The sequence below is a fragment of the Panthera leo genome, chromosome D1 (assembly GCF_018350215.1).
Source record: "Panthera leo isolate Ple1 chromosome D1, P.leo_Ple1_pat1.1, whole genome shotgun sequence".
In the NCBI taxonomy this organism is placed as follows: Eukaryota; Metazoa; Chordata; class Mammalia; order Carnivora; family Felidae; genus Panthera; species Panthera leo.
In genome coordinates, this window is record NC_056688.1 from 43,234,484 (window position 1) to 43,260,520 (window position 26,037).

General features: G+C 36.7%; 1 protein-coding gene across 2 annotated transcripts in view; it reads right to left on the reverse strand.

Moving 5' to 3' along the window:
- FOLH1B (folate hydrolase 1B) overlaps positions 1–20,335 on the reverse strand; it is a 64,384-nt gene extending 44,049 nt beyond the window's left edge. For both annotated transcript variants that reach the window (XM_042904952.1, XM_042904951.1), the window contains exons 1-4: positions 20,111–20,335; positions 17,553–17,661; positions 13,365–13,551; positions 6,373–6,474 (exon numbers count right to left, since the gene is read on the reverse strand). In XM_042904952.1, coding sequence (XP_042760886.1) covers positions 6,373–6,474; positions 13,365–13,551; positions 17,553–17,661; positions 20,111–20,228 — 516 coding nt within the window. In that variant the 5' untranslated portion in view covers positions 20,229–20,335. The remainder of the gene's footprint in view (positions 1–6,372; positions 6,475–13,364; positions 13,552–17,552; positions 17,662–20,110) is intronic.
- Positions 20,336–26,037: the final 5,702 nt, after the last annotated feature.

Below are 26,037 nucleotides of genomic sequence, written 5' to 3' on the forward strand. Positions count from 1 at the left end.
AGTGGCCAAAATGAACAAATCAGGAGACTATAGATGCTGGAGAGGATGTGGAGAAACGGGAACCCTCTTGCACTCTTGGTGGGAATGCAAATTGGTGCAGCCACTCTGGAAAACAGTGTGGAGGTTCCTCAGAAAATTAAAAATAGACCTACCCTATGACCCAGCAATAGCACTGCTAGGAATTTACCCAAGGGATACAGGAGTACTGATGCATAGAGGCACTTGTACCCCAATGTTTATAGCAGCACTCTCAACAATAGCCAAATTATGGAAAGAGCGTAAATGTCCATCAACTGATGAATGGATAAAGAAATTGTGGTTTATATACACAATGGAGTACTACATGGCAATGAGAAAGAACGAAATATGGCCCTTTGTAGCAACGTGGATGGAACTGGAGAGTGTGATGCTAAGTGAAATAAGCCATACAGAGAAAGACAGATACCATATGTTTTCACTCTTATGTGGATCCTGAGAAACTTAACAGAAACCCATGGGGGAGGGGAAGGAAAAAAAAAATAGGTAGAGTGGGAGACAGCCAAAGCATAAGAGACTGTTAAAAACTGAGAACAAACTGAGGGTTGATGGGGGGTGGGAGGGAAGGGAGGGTGGGTGATGGGTATTGAGGAGGGCACCTTTTGGGATGAGCACTGGGTGTTGTATGGAAACCAATTTGACAATAAATTTCATATATTGAAAAAAAAAAAAAGACTTGGACATCTTAGTCCAACCCGGGACAGTTCTGAAGGGCTATGCTGACTCCAGCCGACGCTGTCCCAGAGCTGGCATTGAGGGTGACTGCTCCTTCTGCTCCATCTGTCTTCCTTTCCCTCACTGACACAGGTACTGATCCCAAAAGAATGCTTCTTAATGAATATTTAGCATACTAAATTCCACTTCGGTTTCTGTCACCTAGAATCTGGGAATGCTTGGAAGTTGTTTCTTGATCACTGCCCAACTTCCCTTGATTAAGAATATATATATGTATGCTTTTACTCATATGTGGAATTTAAGAAACAAAACAGATGAACATATGGGAAGGGGTGGGGGAGGAGGGGAAAAGGAGAGAGGGAAATAAACCACAAGAGACTCTTAACCATAGAGAACAAACTGAGGGTTGATGGAGAGAGATTGGTGGAAGATGGGCTACATTGGGTGATGGGTATTAAGAAGGTCATTTGTTGGGGTGCCTAGGAGGCTCAGTTGGTCAAGCACCTGACTCTTGACTTCAGCTTAGGTCATGGTCTCATGGTTCCTGGGTTCGAACCAGGGTTTGGGCTCTGCACTTAGCAATGCTAGCAGTGTGGGGCCTGCTTGGGATTCTCTTTCTTTCTCCCTCTCTCTCTGCCTCTCCTCTGCTTGCTATCAAAAATAAATAAATTAATTAAAAAACTTAAAAAGAGGGGCACCTGGGTGGCTCAGTTGGTTAGCATCTGACTTTGGCTCAGGTCATGATCTCACAGTTCATGGATTCGAACCCCGTGTTGGGCTCTGTGCTGACAACTCAGAGCCTGGAGCCTGCTTCGGATTCTGCATCTCCTTCTCTCTCTGTCCCTTCCCTGCTCACACTCTGTCTCTCTCTCCCAAAAATAAATAAACATTAAAAAAAAAATTAGGGATACAGTAAATCCCTGTCCTTGGAGGAACTTACATTTATGTGAAAAGCAGAAAGATAATAATGAATTAAAAAGTGAGTAAATTATATGGTATATTAAAAAGTGATAAGTGCTGTCAAAAATTTTTTCAAAGTTTAAATAGAATAGGTAAACAGTAACTAGTACTTGGGTGGATGCAATGTTAATAAAAAGAGGAAAGTCTACTGAGAAGGTTACATCTGAATCTTTACTTCAGTAAAGGGATTACTTTTAGCTCTTGTATTTCTTCTTCAGACAATGCAATATTAATACACTATTAATGATAGCACTGTATGTCTCATTTAGAATTGTTAGCCTTCTCTGGAGCTCGCTTTTATTCTGTGAGTATAGAGACATTAACCAATCTGATTTCAGTGAATTTTGTTTTAGTGTCGGTGTCCTACTTGAAATGTATCTCTATTTAGTATCACTAACTTTGGGGACACTACTTCCTAAAATGTCTATAAATTGTGGCTATCTTTTGATAAATCTGTAATCCTCACAGAATAAATTATGACGGAGGTGGGATTGGAGAAGATATTGGTTTAAAAATGACAGGACACTTTGAAAATGAACACAAGTGTGATAGATATGTCCTCTGGGCACTTCACAAATGCAAGTTGTCACTGTTATTTAGAAAAAAGCTTTGTTTTCAGATAATGACCTTCTTGTAAAGTTTACACTGTACCATTGTTCTATGACTGGGAATAAATACAATCTTGCACTGTCAGCCTAGAATTTTCCGTGTCTTTCAAGCTTCCATCTTCCTGTTCTTGTTAGCTGAAACAGAACTGGGAGGAAAGACATGCGGCTCCCAAAGTATAGTTGTTAAACCCACAGAATCAAGACCTGGAGTCTTACTGGGAACAAACTATGAAGACCTACCAAAACTCAGCGAGGTGGGAACCAGAACCTGTGTTTTATAAGCCTTCTCGATTACCATGATATGTGCTGAAGTTTGAAAACCAAAAATTAGATTACATATATTTTTAAAGTTTATTTTGAGAGAGACGGTGGGAGTGGGGGAGAAACAGAAAGACAGGTGGAGAGAGAGAACCCCAACCAGGCCCCATGCTGCCAGCAGAGAGCCCAAAACGGGGCATGAACCCAGAAAGGCCCGAGATCATGACCTGAGCCGAAAACCGAGAGTTGGATGCTTAACTGACTGAGCCACCCAGATACCCTTAGATTATATTTTTATTAGACATTGTCAAATTGCTCATTTCAAATAGCCTAAAGCAGAGCCCCGTACTTTACACTCCGGAGAATTCAGATGTAGATCCGAAGATAACTTACAGTGAAAAATATTAAGCCCACATACAGACATATATAATTTTAAAAAGAACAGTGCACTAGCTGAGTTACAGGTGACCCAGTGAAGCACACCAGCCGCAAATTCATCTAATATTTGAACACAAACAAGAATCTCATGCGGAATCAGGGGATCCTTCTAGCTTTCCATTAATCTAGAAGAGTTTAAATCTACTTGAAAGAAATGAGTTAATAATCTCTATGACTCTTAGGAGTAGAATAATTCTGTCAAAGTCCAAAAAGTATTTGGGGATTTTAACTGATTATACATTAAGTCCACATACTAATGTGGGTATAATTTCCTCCTTATAACACTCTGTTTTCTTATCTAGAAACATAATCTGTTTTTTTTTTTTTTAAGTTTACTTTTGAGAGAGAGAGACAGAGAGACAGAGCGTGAATGAGAGAGGGGCAGAGAAGGAGACACAGAATCTGAAGCAGGCTCTAGGCTTTGAGCTATCAGCACAGAGCCTGAAGTGGGGCTCAAACTCAGGAACTGCGAGACCTTGACCTGAGCCGAAGTAGAATGCTTAACCAACTCAGCCACCCAGGTGCCCCCATAATCTGTTTCTTTATACATAGTATTTTCATTGCTCAATAAATTTCAGTGTTTTTCAACTACTTCACACTCACTAAAGACTTTTAAAGTATATTTTATATTTTATGGCTATCTTAAATTAAAATTTTTGCTATATTTCCTCTTATTATATACTATCTGTCCATATATATTTAACTCCAATCTGATAATACTAATGCTATTTTTAAATAATGATGTATTAGTATTTTTTATATATTCTGGTTATACAGATTTATCACTGTAAATAATGAGGAAAATTAATAAAGAAAACCCAAAGTTTGAAAACATAAGAACAATTGGGCAATATCAAAATTAAAGATATATTTTCAATGAAGGAAAGCTTAGATAACATGAAGAAATAGGTGAAAAATTAGAAGATACTTATAATATTTAAACCAATATTGAATAAATAATTAAAATATTTAAGAAATACTTAAATTCAGTAAGAAAAAAGGCTGGAAATTCAACAGGAAAAGGAGAAGGCTATATGTAGTCATTGCACAGAATAAAAACCAGAACAGCTAATAAATAACTATGTATAGAGACAAGCAACCTCACTGGTAATCAGAGAAATGTGAATTAAAATAAATTAAAACACTTATATGGGCAAAAATTATAAAGTTACATAATTCCAAGTGTTGATGAAAATATATAAAAAAAGGATGTCAGTGCAAGCAATAAACTGCTACAGTCTGGACGTCGGGAAATTAAATATTCCTATAAAACAGCAATCCCATACCTGGTTTACCATGAACAGAGAAACCCTGGCAAGCCCAAACAGGGACACGTATGAGGTTACTTGCTGCAACACTGTGGTCATGAGGACTTAAAAGTAAAGCAGTGTTGGCAACCAAAAGAATGGGTAAGTTACATGTGGTGTGCACATATCATGAAATGATAGGCAACAGCAAAAGTGATGAGCTGCTCTGACAAAGCAACAGGGTAGATTTTTTAAAGGACGTTGATTGAAAATAGTAAGAGATGAAGTAAGACCTAAAATATAATGCTACCTATAGAAATTTAAAGTACATCAAACACAAAATAAAGTCATATGTTTTTAAGAACACTGTGTACGTTGCTAAGGACACAAATACACTGGGGGGAGGGGAAAGGAATGAGATCGAGGATAGGGATGAGAGATGAAAGGAAAAGAAAATACATTTAAATTAGGGATCATACATGGGCCCATGATGGTAAGGCGCCTTAACCTGAGGAACAAGTCTAAGTGATGTCAGGACACGTGAGATCTAAAATATACTATCTTGGGGCATCTGGGTGGCTCAGTTGGTTAAGGGTCCAACTTCGGCTCAGGTCATGATCTCACAGTTCATGGGTTCAAGCCCCACATCTGGCTCTGTGCTGACAGCTCAGAGCTTGGAGCATGCTTTGGATTCTGTGTCTCCCTCCCTGACCCTCCCCTCCCTCGCACTCTGTCTCTCTCTCTGTCTCTCAAAAATAAATAAACATTAAAAATAAATTAAAAATAAAATAATATACACTCTCTCTTCATTTCCAGTTGTTAAATGCCGCATTTCTATCTCAGGTCAACCATAAAATAATTACAATTGTATGCATTCTATTTATGTGCCAATTTTAGAAAGAATTTTTCTAATATTATACCATTAGGTAAGATGTAAACTATTCATTTGAAATAAGTTTCATGAAATCAATAGAAAATATTCTTTGATTCAAATCTTGTGTTTTTAAATTATAAATAAGCCAGTAAAGCCAATACATCTGAAAATAAAAAAGAGTATTTTTCTCTCTTATTAAAAAATATGGCACTGTTGCCTGATATTAAATAATCCTTATGTTCTTGGATTAAATCCTCATTGATTGGTGAAGATAGACTTTTAAATATTCAACTCTAAATACAATTTTTTTACTTAGGATGTTTCCAATAATAGCCAACTCTTACCCTTCTATCGGGTGGTATTTCAATATACCCAACTGTCAATCAGCAACTTCTCGTAAATATACCATATATCCTAGGCATCTCAACCCAGTACATCCAAAATTGAATCTACTTGCTGTCAAATATTTTAATGGGAAAGATAATTGTTAAAATATATAAATAAATTATATTCAACTCTTTCAAATTTACCTTTCTTAGCTTTCTTCTAAACAACAAAGTACCACACAAGAATCGGATTGACTGTAGAATTTCAGATGATAGTTAAATACACTGCTTTATTGAGTAGACCACACAAAATTTTCTAGAATGGACATCCAGGCTCCCTATTTGAAAATGGCAACAACACTCTTATTCAAATTCTTTGAAAACTAATCACTGCCATGCAACAGTAGTAATTAATGTATTTTCATACAATGAAAATTACTTGGCAATAAAAAAGAATGAACTAAATGCTAAAATGCAGGAATCTCATAGACTCTATGCTTAGTGAAAGAAACTGGACACAAATGATTACATGCTATACAATTCTATTTAGGTGAATTTTTAGAATAGGCAAAACTAATCAATGGTGGCAAAAACAAATTGAATGACTGACTGGGAGTCTGTGTAATACCGATTGAGAAAGGTCATAAAGGTACATTCTGAAGTGACTGTAATATTTTGTGTGTTAAGGGGTTTGGATTACATAGGTATACGCATTTGTCAAAAGTCAATAAATGTACATTTTGCATTTCTGCATCTCATTGGAGTAAATTTTATCTTTAGAAACAGTCAACAAAACTAATAGTCCTTTTCTTATAAAGAAATTCTAGTTTCTTAACTGTAAAAAAGGGGTAAATTTGGATTATATGAAAAATCTTATAACTGTTTAATTGTTGCCTGCATATATGAGGAATTCTGTTTGTTATTTTTATTTCATCATATTGCATTTTTACCTCTGGCATTCCCTGCGGGGAGAAGGCATTAAAAGGTGGCACAACATCTGAAACATTTTCATATCCTGGAGGAGGTGGTTCAAATAATGATGTGTTAAAAATCTAGAAAAACAAAATACGATAATCAAAAGTAAATCAGGTAAAGTTTGATTGCTACAAGTCAAACACAAGGAAAAAATGTGTATATTCTTCCTTTTCAGTACAGGGTTAATCAATCCTTCAGTATTTTGCAAATACATATCAAATATCCAGCACTGTGCTAGAAGTTGTGAGGATTTCATCAGAAGAATAAACTATAGAACCAGAGAGGACCTATAAAGCACCAGGTTTGATTTAGGAGGAAATGTTAATACCCAAATAAAAAGTAGCATTGTATTATAAATTTAGTCCCTTATAACATTGCTAAGATGATTATTTAGCAATAAATTACATACTAAATTCATTTCAATAAAAAAAAAAAACATTTCAAGAAGATCCATATCTAATAGTACCTAGACACAGTGAACAACATTCACACTTGAACTAAAAATAAAATATTATGTTTTTAAGCATATCACTGAATTGGGGGGGAGGAGTAAGGAATACTCAGAAGACAAAAAAGTGGCACATTCCAGGATTTTCAGGATTCTCAGGAATCCTGAGAGGTTGCACTAAAAGTTGAATCTAATGGAACTTGGGACCCCAAAAGAGGGGCACACGATGTTTAAAGAAAGTCTAGAGATGGTCCAAATAATAGAGTCTTACAAGAGACCCCTGCATAAAGCTGGGTCTCCAAAATACAACAACCTTCAGGATTGAAGATACACTAGAGATCAACCTGTTGGATGTATATATGAGGACTTGTAAAAGAAGAGAACAGAAAGAATGTGAAGGAGCTAAATTTGAATATATAATGACTAAGAATTTTCCAAACTGATAAAAACTATGAACTCTAGGATTCAGGCTGTCCAATGAATCCTGACCAAGCTAACTAAAAAATAATCTACATCCAGACCCATCATAGTTAAACTGTAATATTCAATATAATACTTAATGTTAAAAGTTGCAAAAGAGAGATTACACAAGATACCCAAACAGAATAAAAATTAGATTGGTAGCTGGTATCTCAATAACGTAATGCATAATGCATAAAACATCTTTCCTTTTGAAAATGAAATGAAAGACACATTTTCTACCAAAAAGTAACTGTTTGGAGCCAACAGACATTCACTGAAAACAAAGAAAACTTCTAAAGGTATCATTCAACAAAACAAAGCCTCTAAAAGAAGCTCTTATATGATTCAAAGATTGGTAAGCAAGTTACCGCAAATATATGGAAAAAATGAATAAATATGGACTGTATGTAATAATAAAAGCAAGTATTATTCAAGTTGAAAAGAATAAGGTTGAATTAGAATTCTGGGTATAAATTGATAGGGCATGACCAAAGTGAAAGTATTCTAAGATGTTTGTATTGTAGAAATATTGATTGAATTATGACATTGTTAAGTAGGGATCGGATGTATTAGTTTCCAGACTACTAAAAAATAAAACTAGTAAGATCAACCACCCAAGACAAAAAAAAAAAAAAAAAAAAGGGGGGGGGAAACAGTTAGAAATCATCATGACCTAGGACATTCCAGAAAGTTACAGACTTTATCTTACATTTTTAGTATATGCAAGTCTGTATAGTTTTAATCTCGTGGGAACCAGGGAGGTTTCTTTCTTTTTCTAATCCTTATGTTTGGAATGCTTCTCTTTGGTTATTTACTTATTTATTTTTAACAGAGCAGATGTACGGTGTGTGCTGGGGGCAGAAATGGAGCCATACTTTAAGGTTTTGCCAAGTCATTTTGATCTTAGTAAATGTTAAAGTATAGCTTCTCTGGGAGCCCAGAGACAGAGCCTACAAACATGAAGAGTTGAAAATTCCCTTTATTTTATCACAACCATAAGTTGAATTATATATTCACTTCTATTTCTTTAAATCACAAGCTTATATTGCCTGTGTTTCAGATTCAGGTGTTCTCTATTGACATTGTGACAGCTCAGCTCTGTTTTTGTCCTTCAGTCCCACCTGCAAATGGTTTTGTACTATCACCATCTCCCAGTGTAGCTTAATTATTGTGACTATTCAGAGCAGAGCTGTGGTAAAATGTCAATTTTTGTTCTCCTGCACAACACACAGAAGTTCCTCCTTCCACAGGCAACATATAAGACCAGTGTTCTATAGATTCTACCAGAAATGTTTTAAATATATAAACACATTATTTTATCTTTGTGTAGAGATAATATATGATATAGACTGAACAACATACTGCCTTTTTTTATGTCACAAAAGGTTAATAGAGATTTGTGGACCAAAATTATTTTGGTTATATTCAGAAAACATAATTTGAGGCTATATTAGTGAATTTTGGAAAGAGAACAATGCTCTCTGGTATATAATCTCCTTTTGATAAAGTCACCAAAAAAAGTTGTTTCCTTGACTTTAAAAAATGTCTCCCACTCAGGGGCGCCTGGGTGGCTCAGTTGGTTAAGCATCTAAGTCCAGCTCAGGTCATGATCTCACGGTCTGGTCTGTGAGTTCGAGCCCTGAATCTGGCTCTGTGCCGACAGCTCAAAGCCTGGAGCCTGCTTCAGATTCTGTGTCTCCCTCTCTCTCTGCCCCTCCCCTGATCATGCTCTGTCTCTCTCTGTCTCAAAAATAAATTAAAAAACAATTTTTTTAAGTGTCTCCTACTTGTTAGAATAACTCATAAACGTGGTCTAAAATCCACTTATTTGGTGATGCTGTAAAACTGGAGATTATCATAAAGGCAAATTGAATGAAAACAACTTGAATACTCCACTGGCTGAAAGACTTGCTGATGTAATGACTGTGTTTCTATATGAATTTGTACTGTACTTTATACTACAGTTTCTTTTGTGATCTTGCCCAATGATTCAGATAAGTTTGTACCTTATGTGGCTCATGGAAAAATTATGGGCTATATGGAGAATGCGGGGATTTTTGGAGGGTAGTGGTTGATTTGGCTTCATTTTAGATTGCCTCGGGAGAGGCAGATATTTGGTGCTCTAGTTAGTATAACGCAGGTCACTGTGTTAGTCAACACAGGTTCACTCCTGGTCTCCCATTACCCTTTGTTCCACTGCACTGGCCAGGACCTTAATTAAGTACAATGTTGAAAAGTGGTGACAGATATGCTTAACTTGAAGGGGATGTTTTCAGTGTCTCACCATCAATTTTGATAGTTACAGTGACCTTTATCAGGTAATGTCAACTAACTTCCAAGTTTACTAAGAGTTTTTGTCATGAATATATGTTTCATTGTGTTAAATATTTAGGGGGGGGGATGTCTTTTGAGATAAGTATGTAAGTTTTTCTTTTTCATAATGATAATTATGTTATCTATCTATATATATATTACACATTTGGCTAGTATTTTTGCAATGTCTTTGTTGGCTTATAATTTCTAGATTATACTTGCCTTAAAAATGAGTTGAATATTTAATATTCTCTGAAATAAGTTGTGTTGTACTGTATTTAAATGATCTTTACAAAAATGATCTTTCACTTTAATCTTTCACACTTAAAGGAAAACCAGTTGGTCTTGATGCTTTGAGTTATGGGAATTTTTGAATTACAGATTTAATTTCTTTAATGTTCTAAAACTCTTTGGATTTTTAAAAGTGCATTCTTATGTCAATTTTCATGTTTTTTTCCATTTTGCATTTCATCTCATCTATGAATTGTTGGCATACTTCTTCCTAGTACTTTTTTATCTTTTTGAATTTCGGCAACATCTAGAGATATGCCTCTCTTTTTTACTCCTTATACTATTTATTTATGCATTCCTTGTATTTTTTTTTCCTTATTGATCTTTGTCCTTTGGGGAACATAAGGGGTCAATCAGGTGGATTACCTCATTAGTGCTGACCAGGTAATTCCAAATTGACTAGTCAAAGGCTACATTCCTGGGAGAGGCTGAAACTGTACTAGGTTAGGTATTAAATCTTGGTTTGCTGAAGTGGGGCTTAGTACAATTAACTCCATTTTGGGCCTGTTGTATCTTTTTCTTTAACAGACAAAAATGAATTGAAACACTTATGTAGTAACCCTCTCTAACTCTTAATAAGGTTTTTGACTTTGCCCTAAAATTGACTACTAGATAAGTTTTTTAAGTCAGTATTTGCTTGGTATTTCTTTTTGTTTTGTTACTTTCAAACTTGCTGTGATGTTACATTCAAGTCACTCCTTATAAAATAGTACACAGCTGATTTTATTTAGTCTGACATACTATGTTTTTAACCAGTTTTTTCCTTTAAGTTTTTTTCTAATTACTTATATACAGCATTTAAAGCCCTTCTACCTTCTTATTATATGATTAATACTCTTCTTTTTTTCCCCTAATGCTGCTTTTGCTTTTGGCAAGATTGTGTATCCTGCACGGCTGTCTTAACTTGGGGTCAAATAAAACTCTTTTCCTTTTCCTTTAAAAGTTTTTAAAAGGTTTATTTTGTGTCAATGGTTGAATAGCAAATGCTTCAGGAAAGGGACATAGGGAGGAAGCAAGGCACTTGGAGAAGTCTGTGACTCTTCGTTCAGGTGTACTTGGATGAAAATAAAAAGGAAGATGAACCAATGATATAGCTTTTAAAAAATGAGGAAGCTTTAGGCAGTGTGATATTGTGATTTACAATAAATACATATTTGATCCTCTTTCCTTTTCTGGCACTGAGCTCCTAAAACCTCCTAAAAGGAATTTCCTGATGAGAGCAACAAAGGGTCTATTGTTAGGCTAACGAGGTAACTTTTGACCTCATCTAAGGATGGGGTCAGGTGGGCCAGGAGAACCAACTTTGTGATTAGAGCCTTGGGACTTTCCGTCCCATTGCCCACCTCCCACCAGGGAAGGGAGAGGACCTGGAAGTTGGATCAACCACCAATAGCCAAGATTTAATCATCACACCTATGTAATGAAGCCCATAAAAACTCAAAGGACAGGGTTCAGAGAGCTTCTGGGTTGGTGAACACATGGGAGTGTGGGGAGACTGGCACTCCTAGAGAAGGCATGAAAGCTCTGTGCTCTTTCCCACATACTGTGCTCTACGCATCTCTTCATCTGGCTATTGCTTCATGTCATTTACTGTCCTTTTACTGTACTAACTCAGTAATCTAAAATGTAAAATGTTTTTATAAATGTTGATTCACTCTAGCAAATTAATCAGACCTGAGGAGGGGATCATGGGAACCTCTGATTTCTCCCAGTCTGTCAGAAGTACAGGTAACAACCTGCTTACACTTGACACCCTGAGTTGGAGGGAGCCTTTGGAACTTCCAGTTTATAGCCAGTAGGTAGGTCAGAAACACAAGTAACAACCCAAGCTTTCAAGTGGCATCCTGAATGAGTGTGGAAGGGGACATTTTTAGAAGACTGACTTCTTACCTATGGAATCTGACGCAATCCCCAGGTAAATAGTGTCAGAATTGAATCGAATTCTAGAACAACCCAACTGGTGTCTGAGAATTGCTTATTGAATGTGTGGGGAAAACACTCGCCATCTCAGTAGAAATTGGTCTAGGAACCCAAATGAGAGAGCTGACACCATTCAAGAAAATCTCCGAAATGAAATTTCTACATGATACCTTTATGTTATGTGACAGGCTTGAAGAATTTAATAAATGCTTATAATAGCAAAAACAAATAATGAAATGGAATAATAAAAGCAAAGAAGGAAAAAAGAACTGCAAGTTTGCTATTTTCCTCATTGTATATAGATAATCCCAAATTTGACAGATCAAGACAAAGGTTTAAGTATATGTATATATTTTTTAACATAATATTTTATCATTAAACAATTTCCCTAAATACACTTTTATAGACTGCTTAGTACTCGATTATATATAGATAGATATGATACCTTATTTAACAAATGTTATGGGACCATATGCTGTACACTGATATTCTACACACCTTTTTTAAAAATACTTTTTAAATTTTGAGATTAATATTTTAAAAAGATAAACTATTAACTAGTATAATTTTAAAAAGTAGCTAATATGGAAAATTTTGAATCATGTTAGGAAATTTAGCATGGGATTATATGACTGGCTACAAAACTAACAGCATATTAGCCATTAAAAGATTGATTCATTAGTTGATAGAAGGTGATTGACATATTATGAAATTTTTTTAAATCTATATATATTTAAATCACATGACATTTTCAGTTCACTGATCAAACTGGACATATTTAGAAGGCCCAGCTAACAAAAGGGCTGAAGGAAACTATCTAGATTAAAAGAGGTTATTTTAGTTAAGATATAGTAGCTTTAAAACTAAGGTATGCTAAATAGGATTAAAGGTATGAGTTTTATTTTATAAGCCTTCATATTGAATATATATCACGATGAGATATACCTCAGTTACTTGTATTATCTCTTCTTTCTCAAGTATGTACCCTAACTTGCAAACAAAATTGTATATTCTTTAGATATCCTTCTACAGACTTGCCATCCAAACTCTTCTCCTTCAAATGCCACATCCAAGTTCTGGGCACAGAGCTGAACACATGATCCTAGGAGACATATCATTAAATACCAGTAAAAACCTAATGACTCAAACTGTACACCAGGTGTCCTGAGTTTCCTGATAGCCCCAAACTTATGCAGTTTCTTTTACAGTCTGAACCTATCAAAAACGTGTTTATTTTAGTTGCTTGGAAGTACTAATATATTACTATATATTAGTATGCAATACTAAAAAAACAGAAAATACAACTGTCATCAAGCATTAATTTCTCATAATTTTTCCAACATCACATTAAATTCAAACATCATAGGAAAATAGCTGATACTGGTAATGAGATATGAAAAACATTCACAAGTTTCAATAATATTAATTTCTATCAATAATTAGAGATGGTATAGGGCCATTCTTTCATAAAAGGTACTTGAAAAAAATAGAGATGAGGGTAGTTTCTATCTCTCCCTTTTTTTTTTTTTTTACCTCATTTCCATCTTCATCAATTATTGAGATGTAGTTGGGATGAGTCTTATTTGGATAGGACAACAGGACATCATAATGGGCTAACTCAACAGAATCCAGGCCAAATTCTTTCCACTGGGATTGAATTTGCTTTGCAAGCTGAAAGTTTTGTTCTGTTCCTGCTAAATGTGGCATCCGTGTAAAATTACTGGTGAACAAAAATTGAAAGTGGTTAGAAATTAATGTTTAGTCAGCCAGCATCCCAAATGAACAACCAAGTAAGGCAGATTTACATCTAAAAATTGCTTTGAAATGTGATACGTTAAAAAAAAACAAAGCAGCACTATTATTGCATCAAATAGATCCTCAAAGTGTATTTTGAAGGTTTCATTCTGTAATTTGTATTCATTAAAGGAAAAACTGGAGAAACTGATCTTTGTAGAGAATTGTTATGTGCGATCCTTTGGACGTGTCCCCATATAGTAAATGAGGAAAGTATCATATCTTTCCTTAAGACTCATGCATCTTATAACTTTTATGGAATTATTTCTTTATTTCACTGTGTAAAATATATTTGGGAGGTAAAAATTATTTTCCTACAAAATACCAAGCTGTGACGTGCCAAGAATGATTGATAATCACATTTATTTTTAAAGACTGAAAGTTAGAGCCAAGTGAGAAACCTTTTGATTAGCAACCTGTATAAAGTATTTTCATTAAGGAATAATCTAAAAATATTTACACAAGTTCAGACTGAATCTCTTGTACTCCACTCATCATGCATAGTAATACACTTAAAAATCAATGATGATAATTAGCCTGACCAGGAATATCTTTAATTAATAAACTATGCAGCCAAAATTTTAGCCACCAAAAATATTGTCATGAGTTTATTAATCTCTCGTTTAATATATCTATAGAGTGGTGCTTTTTGTTTAAATTTTTCTTTTGTGGAAATGTGTTGTTTCTCTGAAAATTCAGCTCATTTGTATTTTCATCTTAAACCACTTAAAGGAAAAAAAATCCATATGACAATGCATCACGTATCATAAAAAGATATTTATTTCTAGATCATGAACTTCTTGAGCTTCATGAACTTCTGGTTCTGAATATGTAGGTCTTCCTAAAATTAGCACATGTCCATCCGTATAGTGAGTTTTAAAAGAAAAACAAACTAATAAATAGGTAACATGGCTATGATGATTCCACCTTCAAATACTTAATTTTACTGTGTATCTGAATTTTTGACTGAAAAATCAACTGCCAAGAATAACTTCCAATTTTTTTAAAAAAATGGGAGTTTTTGTTAATTTTTATAACTCCATTAAAATAATTTAAGTTATGTTTACAAAGATGGTATTAAAATCCTCATTCAAAAAATGTTTAAGGGCTTAACACCCTAGGGGCCAAAGGTGGGCTGCCCCAAGATGGGCCATTGTGGCATGATTATTCTGAGCTGAAGGCAATCAAGACCCTACAGGCTCAAAAGAAAGTTTTGTCCGTCCCTTAACAACACAGGAGAATCGAGACTGGTGGTCTTTCCCCAAATAAGGGTTACTAGCAGAGATAAATTTGATCTGGGTGATCCCTCTGTATAGGCAGGGCACACATCTATTACCAAACATCTGTTTTTCTCATTGCCCTGTGAAGCACATTTCTTTCACCTGAAGTCTCAAATCCCTACCCACTTCTTAGTTCAGGGTGACATGTATACTCATTTTGTCCTGCTTTGGAATTTCCATGTCTGTGTGGAATCCCTGTAGGTATGCTATTAAATTTGATTTCCTCCTGTTAATCTGTTTGTGTCAATTTGATTCTTAGTCCTGGTAGAAGGACCTTGAAGGGCACAGGTCATTCTTGCTCCCATACAACCTCTTACACAAAGTTTCTAATGCATATTTACAAAATGTAGTAACAGAAATACACAATCTTAACAGGCAGCTGAGGTGTCTCTATATCCCTTCAACGTATACCTGTAGAGAAAAGAGAAAAAGAGCCAGCATGGTGCTATTTTTTTCTACATTACACAGATGGCAAACTGTAACATAAGTAAAATGGATGCAGATTATGCATATTTTCTGAAGTCACAGTGATAACTCTGTCCCTGCATCTAAGAAATGGGGTGTCTGGCTGGCTCCATCAGTAGAGCATGTGACTCTTAATATCGGCATCGTTGAGTTCGAGCCCCATGTTGAGGGTGGAGTTTACACACAAAAAAATGTTTTTTAAAAAGAAAAAAGAACAGTTGCCAATGGGGAGTCTTGAACCTGCTCTCCCCACCACCAAGAAAGAGGGAGGGAGGGAGGGAGGGAGGAGGATGGATTATTATCAGACCTGGCTATTATGAGTGAAATTCCTTGGAACGGTTTTGTCATTACCAACTAGGATACTACACTATGCTACAAGCAGGGCTAGAACCCACTCATTTGGAGCAAAGCAAATCCTAATGAAGAGTGGGAAAAAATCCATTTCCAATGATAAATAAATTAACTGGCATAAAATCCTACAAGCAGTGTATTTGAGGTTTTGCCACTAAATTGTGTAATCCTGGCTAAATCTTCATTTTCTCATCTGTATATGGGGAGAATATTGTTCCCTCACTACTTCCCAAAGATCTGTGGCTCAGTTAGGTAACTGGTATTAAACTTCAGCTCTTAATTTTTATTATTTTAATCAATTAAGAGGTGTGTTGCAAGTAAGTTGTTGATCCAACTAAAATATCAAGTTTTAATCTCTTTCTTTTGTGCTAATGGTGAAACTCCTTGAGTTGCAAACAGAGGAGCTTGGTCAGGGTCAAGGAGGAATAATTAAGAAACTGCTTCCATTTTATTCAGGGTCCAGAGAGAGAAATTAAGGCATTCATTTTTCTTCTTTGCTGGTCAGTCTATGTCACAGGTTAGGAAAGGAAGAAGGAAGCAGCAGCGACAGCAGCTCTGTCTAGGAAGGAGATTGTATTTTGCCGGACCTCCACTTTTATTGTATCTATTATACATAATTATAGTGAAGTAAGTCCAAGAGTCAGAGGAGGAATTTCCACAAAATTTAAGCTTCAGGGTCTCTCACTTGAAATGGCCCTTCCAAACACCTAGAAGGTGCCCTAGCAAATGTTTATTTATGGCTTTAATTCTATTGTAATTAAAACAGACATATGTATGTAGGATCATGTGTGCACACTTATGCTTATTATATGTGTGCACGTAAATATATGTGTATATATACATAACTTCCCTTTATATAAAATCGTAACTTTTATCCACTAAGGAATCCTTCAATCACTAATAGGGACTTCAAGTATTCTGCTTTGAAAAACCTAAGTGTTCTAATCAATTACATACAATCATCCTACACAAGTGTTTTATTTTTAGTTGCTTTGCAAATACTCTGTAAGTTTACTCATTTACATCTTTTGCTTTACACTACAGATAGCTATTTCAGGAACTAGGGAGCTAGTTTGCAAACCCTGTCACATATATGCTCTCTAATCATCCTTGTCACAACAATATTATGGTCCCCACTTTATAGAGGTGGAAATGCGAGCTCAGGAAAGTTAAGTATTCACCCCTAGTGATTTTACTGTCAATAGGCAAAGATGGAATTTAAACTGAAGTATATCCAAGTCCAAAATCCAGATTTATTCTTTTGACTAGAATATAATGTCTTTTAAAACGGCAGTCATCAAACTATGTTCCCCCGACCAGATCCAGTTAACTTGTTTCTGTACACTCCACAAGCTAAAAATGGTTATTATATTTTAAATAGGTAGTGTATGTGTATGTGTATATACACACATATATATATATATATATATATATACACACATATGTGTGTGTGTGTATATATATATATAGTGACCTATAAATTATATGACATTCAAATTATAGTGCCCATAAATAAAGTTTTACTGAAACTGCCATTCTTATTTATGTATTTTCAATGGCTGCTTCTTGCTACAATAGCAGAGCAGAGTAGTTGTGACAGGGGCTGGTCCTTCACAGACAAGTTTGCTGGGTCCTCCTCAAAAATGGCTCTTGTGGTACAGTTTAGCTTAAAGTATAATCCTCTCTAGATGAAATATGATACAAGATTTTCAACAAATAAAACTTCTTTTAAAAACTCAGCTCCTATATATGAAATATTGGATCAATATTTCCAAACAGAATAACAATTTTCCAACAAATTATCCATATAAACTCTCAAGTATATGCTTACTATAAGAACCTCTTGATGTTCTCAGCTTTCAATTCATCCCAAAATGCCTTCTTCACATTAGGCTGTGGAACAATCTTAGTAGGTTCACTGGAGGATTTTATAAACCATCCTGTAAAATATATGCAAATATAGGAATGAGACATGAGCTCATTGACAGGACCTACTTTTCCTCATTACTGTATCTATCATGTAAAACACAAATTATCAATGACGTCCAGTCTTCTGGAGTGTAATTTCTCTTGCCCACTTCCACTGGAAAATAATCATGCAAACACTTCGAAAATACAGATCAGTCACAACATATTTTTTAATACAATTTCAATGACGAATATTGCTGTTATTCTTTAAAGAATGTTTTATAAGAAAAGGACTACTAAAATATGTTTCAACTAAGGGGGATAAAGAAAATCTCTTAAAGGTTAAGGAAAAAAGGAGATCCACCTACTTTCTTCTGAAACCTTCTATTTCCAGTGACTGCCCCTGTGCTGAGAATAAGCACTTAGTAAATGTTTATAATGAATTAATTATGAATCTATTTTAAGTACATAAATTATTTCAGTGAAGGAAACTCAGACTTGTCATTTGTTCTGTTTCCCAAACTCAAACAAAATGTATTGAGAGTCTGTTTCCAGTTGAAGCAGGCTGGAGACGCTGGACTTTAGAAAGCTACAAGGAAACTACAGTTTAGTTTTCCCAATGGCTTTGCAAAATGCCCACTACTGAGGGAAATGGGGTATCTTTACAGAGTTTATTTGGAAGAATGATATGATCTTGGCATAAAATGGTTACCAAAATCACCCATCCAGCTTTCTTGGAACTTTCCAGTTACAAATCACATACATACATACACACACCCATATATACATACTGAAATAAATGGTTGGCAGCAAATGGAAATTTAATTCCACCGGTACATAAAACAAAAGGACTTGGGTTAGAGTGTGGAATCAGGGAAGTATTCATTGGGGATGAAATGCTTGAATTGAGAGCTGAAAAAAATGAACAAAATGAAGAGGTGGGAGGCCTGTGGGAGAGTGGAGAGCAGAGAATCTTAGGGAAAAAATTAACAAGTCCTAATAAAGAACCTATTCAGGGGACGCCTGGGTGGCTCAGTCGGTCAGGTGTCCAACTTTGGCTCAGGTCATGTTCTCACAGTTCGTGAGTTTGAGCCCTGCATGGGGATCTGTGTTGACAGCTCAGAGCCCTGAGCCTGCCTCAGATTGTGTCTGCCTCACTCTCTGCCCCTCCCCCACTCTCTCTCTCTCTCTCTCTCTCTCAAAAATGAATAAATGTTAAAAAAAAAAAAAAAGAAAAAAAAAGAACCTATTTGGTGTCAGCCACTGAGCAGTGTACACGGAAGGGGCTGTGGGCAACAGTAGGAAGAATAAGATTGCCACCATGAAATGCAGTTTTTAATCCCTGTGCCAGCCTTACCAACTCTATTTCCCAACTCTATTTTACAGCTGAGACCATTGAAACTCAACTTGAACTGTGTCCTAATTACTGAGCACCTATCTCATGCAAACCCCACAACAACCCTGGGGGTGGGGGTGGTTACTAACATCCATACGTTAGTTATAAGCAGAGTGAAGCTCAGAAGTCTTAGTCACCCCAGAAGTCACACAGCAAGCCAAAAAGAGTGCTGGATTGAGTCAAGGTTGCTGGTCTATGCCTGGTCTTCTTAATCCCAGAAGGAGAATCCAGAATTCAGAGCAGGGGTGAACGACATTAGGCTGGACCTGTGCACCAACGTCCAATGAGAAGCATCTCCTCACCAAGAAGGCACTAGGAAAAGTGCCAACGCCCCAATACTGGGCTAGAGGGTTCTGGTGCTACTTCATTTGCTATTCCGAATAAATTCCAGAAATTCTCCTCATCATAAAGATTGGAAAACGGAGGCGAAGAGAGACATGATAAACTGTTCAAAGCCACGAAAAAGTAACAGAGTCCAAATGAAAATGTAAGAGTCTGAGCTGGTCTGTGCTGCCCCTAGTTTTTATGGAAGTTGGGCTAAGTGTGCGAATCGGTACACAGAGAACGCCGCAGAACACTTACAGGCAAAGATCTGTTCAGAGCGCTGCCAGTAACAGCCAGTTCCCACGTGTTCCCCTAATTACGTAACTCGCAAGGACGACGGTATGAGGACGGAAAAGAGTCCCGTGCAGCAATGCCCGGACGTTTACCTACTGTATACATGAAGTAGCCCGGGCAACACTAAAGAGTCCCTGCCTGCAAAGCTCCCTGGACGACCTGGTTCAACTGCCGCCGCTGACCTGCGGGAGTACGTCCTAAGACTTACCAATTGCTCACAGGGCTCGAGCGGGTGGGACCTGCTGAAGTCCAGTTTCATGGGCTCTGCGCTCCACTCCTTACCCGGGGTGACTGTCCAGAACCCAACCCAGCGCCCCCCTCAGCTGACTCGCGGGGGCCGGTCCCCACTTTCCGCCCCCCGGAGGGGAACGCGCCACAGGACCGCGCTCTACAGGCGGCCCGCGAGTCCCGGGAACCGCGGGGCTGCGCAGTAGGCTCCGGCGCGCGCGAGCCCAGCCCGCCCGTACCGAAGAGGAAGCCGACGATCAAGAGGCCGGCGGCCAGCGCCAGCGCCCCGACGCACAGCCAGCGCGGGCGGCGCCAAGCCGCAAAGCTCGAGTCGGCTTCGTGAAGGGGATTCCACATGTCGGCGCGGGCGGCGGGGCCTCCCCAGACCTGCGCCTCTGCTGTGGTCCCGCTGCAGCCTCGCGGCGGGACGGAGGACTCCTCCGGCCAGGGAGCGCCCCCGGGCTACTGCAGGCTGGCTGCGCTAGAGGTCCGGGGCTCCGGTTTCCCCGCCCCAAAACAGCGCTAGCTCACTCCGAGCCAATCAGCTCCCTGAGTTTTTGCAAAGTGCCAACACCCGCAGTCCAGCCACAGGAAGCTAAACAGTTACGACTTGTGAACTTTTCTGTATGCCTATATACAGTAATTAAAACCTTCCTTAAAAAGATAAAGGCAGAGGAGCATCGCATTTTGTATTTCTTAAAGTATCTTGTGTGTATGCATAGAAAAATGTGAGGGTAGGGTTTGGACCGAAATGTTTACAGTATTTACCTCTGGAGGGTGGTAACAGTGAGGGAAGGGAGAGAAGAGGGTAAATGATGTACTTGAGTTTCTTATTTCCTATACTTCTATGTACATTTCTTTAAATACTAAGCAAGTTTTATTTAGTAATAAAAATTAACAGGAAAAAAAAGCCTGCATTTTACTTAAATATTACAAATGTGGTTTTTCTTAAAGTATAAGAAGCTGTTTTCTTCTATGGGAAAGGTATTCTGCTCTTTTTCGTTTTGTTTCGTAAGAATTTATATATAATACTGTATGCCTATATTTTTTAAATTTATTTGTTTTACTCAGGAATGAAGATTTTCATATCAATACATAGATTATATCCTTTACTGTTTTTAGTAACTTTATAATATTTTAAAGAATAGGTGTGAAAATGCAATTTTTATTCTAAGCATACCAAAGATTTCAATGTGTATCTGATTCACATAAGAATTAAATATATTGAGGGGCGCCTGGGTGGCTCAATTGGTTAAGTGTCAAACTCTTGATTTCAGCTCAGGTCATGGTCTCATAGGTTGTGAGATCAAGCCTGGCCTGGGGCTCTGTGCTGACAGTGCAGAGCCTGCTTGGGATTCTCTCTCACACGTGAGCTCACATGCTCTCTCTAAAAATAAATAAAAAATTTTTAAAGAAGAATTAGATACTTTGCATTCAAGCTGAAATTTGTTCTGGAAAATAGCACCACAACTTTTGTCATGAATAACCTTTTAAGAAGAAGGAGTGGCCCTTAAAGAACTTGAATAAGGAGAAAGCTGCTTCTGGACACATGAAGCAGAAAGGGCTTTTTTATTCCATTCATAGCAGAATAACCAGAGAATGTCAGTGATTTCTATGTGAGAAGAAGCAAGGTAATTGTGATTTGTATGGAGTAAAGTGAAAACTTACTGTGAATTGTTTGGAATATAAAGGTAAGAATGAAGCTGATTGGGAAAAATTTTGGCAAAGGTGGCAGTTTTGAAGGTCTATAATGGGAATTCTGAGAGAAATATTAAGACCTAAACTGAAGGGAATTGAGTTAGCATGTGTCTAAAGAAAGGTCTTCAAAGTTCCTGACAGACTATATGGGAAAGGAAACCGAAAATCCAATTAAAATGCCGTATTATTGAGAGGAGGAATATGGAATGGAGAGATACTATACTGTTTATATCAAACTAGAAACTAAAAACTAAAATCTTTGTTTTGTTTTAAATAATTGGAACTCTTGTGCACTGTTGGTGGGAATGCAAAATGGTGCAGCCACTATGGAAAATAGTATGGAGATTCTTCAAAAATTAAAAAAAAAACTACCATATAATCCAGCAAAATTGAAAGCAGTGTATCAAGGAGATATTAGCACTGCAATGTTCATAGCCAGGATGTGGAAACAACCTAAATGTCCACCAATCAATGAAGGGGTTAAAAAAAATGTGGTATATACATACAGTGGGATATATTCAGCCTTGAAAAAGAAGGAAATACTGCAATATGTGACAACATTAATGAACATTGTACTAAGTGAAATAGCCAGTCACAGAAGGGAAAATGCTGCATGTTTCCACTTATATCATGTCTAAAATAGTCAAACTCAAAGAAGCAAAGAATAGAACAGTGGTTGCCAAGGAGTTGCTAATCAAGGGCTATAAAATTTCAGTTATGCAAGATGAAAAAGTTCTGGAGATACGGTGCACAAAATTGTACCTATAGATAATATTGTGCAGTATCGATGACACTACTGTTTTGCACACTTAAAAATCTGTTAACAGGGGACCAAGATATGGAAGCCACCCAAATGTCTATCATCGACTAATGAATGGATAAAGAAGAGGTGGAATACATATAGAATGGGGTACTATTCAGCCATAAAAAAGAATGAAATCTTGCCATTTGCAACAACATGGATAGATCTACAGGGTATAATGCTAAGTGAAATAAGTCAGTCAGAAAAAGACAAATAGAATATCATCACACTCAAATGTGGAATTTAAGAAACAAAACAAAGGAACAAAGCAAAAAGGAGACAGGGATGCCTGGGTGGCTCAGTCAGTTAAGCGTCTGACTCTTGGTTTCAGCTCAGGTCATGATCTCATGGTTCTCTGGTTTGAGCCCTGCATTGGGCTCTGCACTGACAGTGCGGAGCCTGCTTGGGATTCTCTCTGTCTCTGCCCTCTCCTCTCTCTCTCTCTCTCTCTCTCTCTCTCTCTCAAAAATAAATAAATAAACATTAAAAAAGGAATACTTTTAGAAAAAAGGAGGCAAACAAACAAACCAAAAACAAAAAGCAAAAAACAGACAACTATAGGAAACAACCTGGTGATTACCAGAGGGCGTGTTAGTGGGGGATGGGTGAAGTAGGTGATGGGGATTAAGAGCACCCTTACCATGATGAGTACTGCGTGATGTATGGAATTGTTAAATCAGTGTACTGTACACCTGAAATTAATATAACACTGTGTGTTAGTCATACTGGAATTAAAAACAAGAAATAAAGTAAAAGCAAAAAGCAAAATAAATAAATAAACACATACATATATACATAATCTGTTAAAAGGGTAGATTTCATATTAAATGTTCTCACCACCATTTTAAAAACAAACTAGATGGCAATTCTAAAAACTAAAGGATGCTAAGAGGCCCAAATTATAACCAAAACAACAAATTAACAAAGATTTACCTTCCAAAATGCTAATCTTAGATTAATTTAGCATATTTACCTAATTAAAAAATAAACAACAAAAATAATTATTATTGAAAAGATAAAAACATTCCCACATACAAATATGGCAAGTTTGTCTCTTCTCAGTCTTGAATTTAAAATCATACGTAGTTGATTTTAAATCTATCTCAGTTGGGGTGCCAGGTGGCCCACTCAGTTTTGGTTAAGCTACTGACACTTGATTTCAGCTCAGGTCATGATCTTGCAGTTCGTGAGTTCGAGCCCCTCATGGGGCTCTGCACTGAATGTGGAGCCTGCTTGGAATTCTCTCTCTCTGCCCCTTCCTTGCTCTCTCTAAATAAATAAATAAATAAACTTAAAACAACAAATATATCTCAATTGCTCACATAGGCAATTATAGGTATGTTGTTCAGTCTTCTCAAAATTACCAAGACAGTAGTCAGTTCTCTTTCTCTGTACCCGTGACTCACCATCTCTCTGTCTCTCTCTGCCTCCTCTCACCCTGCCCGCTCACTGTCAGTGGAACCTTGGGACACTGTAGAGCTATAAGAGTTATCTAGATCCATAAAGGCATCTGTTCCAAACAAATAGGAAAAACATGAGAAAAGTGTAGGTTTCTATCAAGATCACAGGTATTTAGACTTACACGTTAGAAGATATTTTAAATAGCATAAGAACCAAAGAAAATTAATTTTAGTGATATAACCACCTGAATGGGGTTGCAGAGTCTTATGAAAAGAAGAATTAGGAACAATCCAAATTTAAACATGTAATCTACATGGATTTTGAAATCTCCACAACCATTTAGTGGTTTGATGCAGGGACTACAATAGGGCATCACAGGCATAGATGTGAGTATCTCTGGTCAGTATCTCAGGTAACTATGCAAATTCTATACATCTAAGAGAGTATCCTTGAAGACTCTTTTGATGACAGCTATGTTTCCTTTGTGAAAAAGCGTATTTTTACCTCCAGAATATTTAGATTTAAACATAGAAATATATGGGTAATGGAACTCATTAATTATCAGAAATTTAGGCATATTTAGTATTTCAAAAATGTGATGTGCGATATTTGAGAGGATTTGGAATATTCAGTTAGACTTAATTCTAAATTTAATCTGTGTAATAGAATAATTGAGTTCACCTTTTGGGTTTTAAATTGAAATTACTTACTATATTTATATGCAGTTTTACTAGAATATATATAAGAAATTAAGATTCTCCAAAATTATAAATTAAATTTATTAGTCTTAGAAGAATTAATTTTCAGTACTTGAAAATTTTTGTTAAATGATTGAAGTGGCTTAAAATTAATAGAATCCATTAAAAGTATAAATGCTATTTAAAATGTTTAACAGTATTTAATCAAGTGTTTAAAAGAAGACTAAAAAAAAGTCTCATAGTGATTGTTAAAATTTATTAGATTTATAAATAGAATAAGGTACACACACTGAAATTAAAGCCACTAAGGAAGAACAAGTTTTTTTAAAATTTCTAACTTCAATCAACCAAATACTGATTATGAAAATCAAAGCAAAACTCTGAATATTTTTTTTCTATATAAAACCTGCCCTCAAGAACATTAAAAAAAACAAAGTGTCACAATGTCTAGCAAAGTTAATTACTAGCTCTCCCATTAACACTTCTCTTCTAGACTAGATGACATCACTCCTCTCAAACTTGTTGGCATTCGTGAGTCTCCTTTGCCAGTCCTTTAAATGTTGGGGTGCCTCAAGGCTCTGCCTTTGGTCCTGTGTTTCTTTTTTCTATATCATCCCTTGGGGTGATTTCAAACTCCGAGTGCTATCTATACTCTGGCAGAAATGGGCTAGAAGTTCACCAGACATTTCCCTGTTTCCTAGGCACACAGCTAGACTACAAGTCTCAGTTTCCCTTGAAGCTAGGTAGGCCACTTGGGTGTGCAAGGGTACCAGAATACAGGAGGAAGTGATGTCTGTCACTGCCAAGCCTGGACCTTAAAAACCTCCTACACAGCGGCACCTGGGTGGTTCAGTTCATTAAGTGTCTGACTTGGGCTTAGGCTCAGGTCATGATCTTGCAGATCATAGGTTCGAATTTCATGTCAGGCTCTGGGCTGACAGCTCAGAGCCTGAAGCCTGCTTCTGATTCTGTGTCTCCCTCTCCCTCCCTCTCTCTCTCTGTCCCTCCTCTGCTTGTGCTCTCCCTCTCTCTCAAAAATAAATAAAACATTAAAAATTTTTTTAATAAAAAAATTGAAAAAAAAAAAATGACACAATCTTCCATTCTCCCTCCTCACATCAATCATTTGTCTGACTGCAGGCAATCTAAGAGAGGAATCAAGGCCCTAGAGAATGGTAATAGACTCAGGATGGAAAGGACATCGATTCCTAAATCATTGCTTGGAGGAGTAACCTCCAAGTAATCAAGAATGCCCAATTAGACTCTATAAAAGTGAAAAATAAACTTGTATTTTTTTAACCAAGTAGATTAATTTGCCACAATAGCTGGTGTCACTAAATATTACTGATCTTGATGGAATCCTCCATTTTTTCATGTTTATTGCCAGACTAGACTTCACCTCTGAGATCCAGAATTAAATATCTAATTGCTTAATTGAGATCTCTACCTGGAAGTCAATTAGTCCACCCAAACTTCACATGGTCAAAGAGAAGTTGGTTTAGTACCCAACTGTATTAGTCAACGTTTGGCAGAGAAACAGAACAAATAGGATACATACAGCTATGCA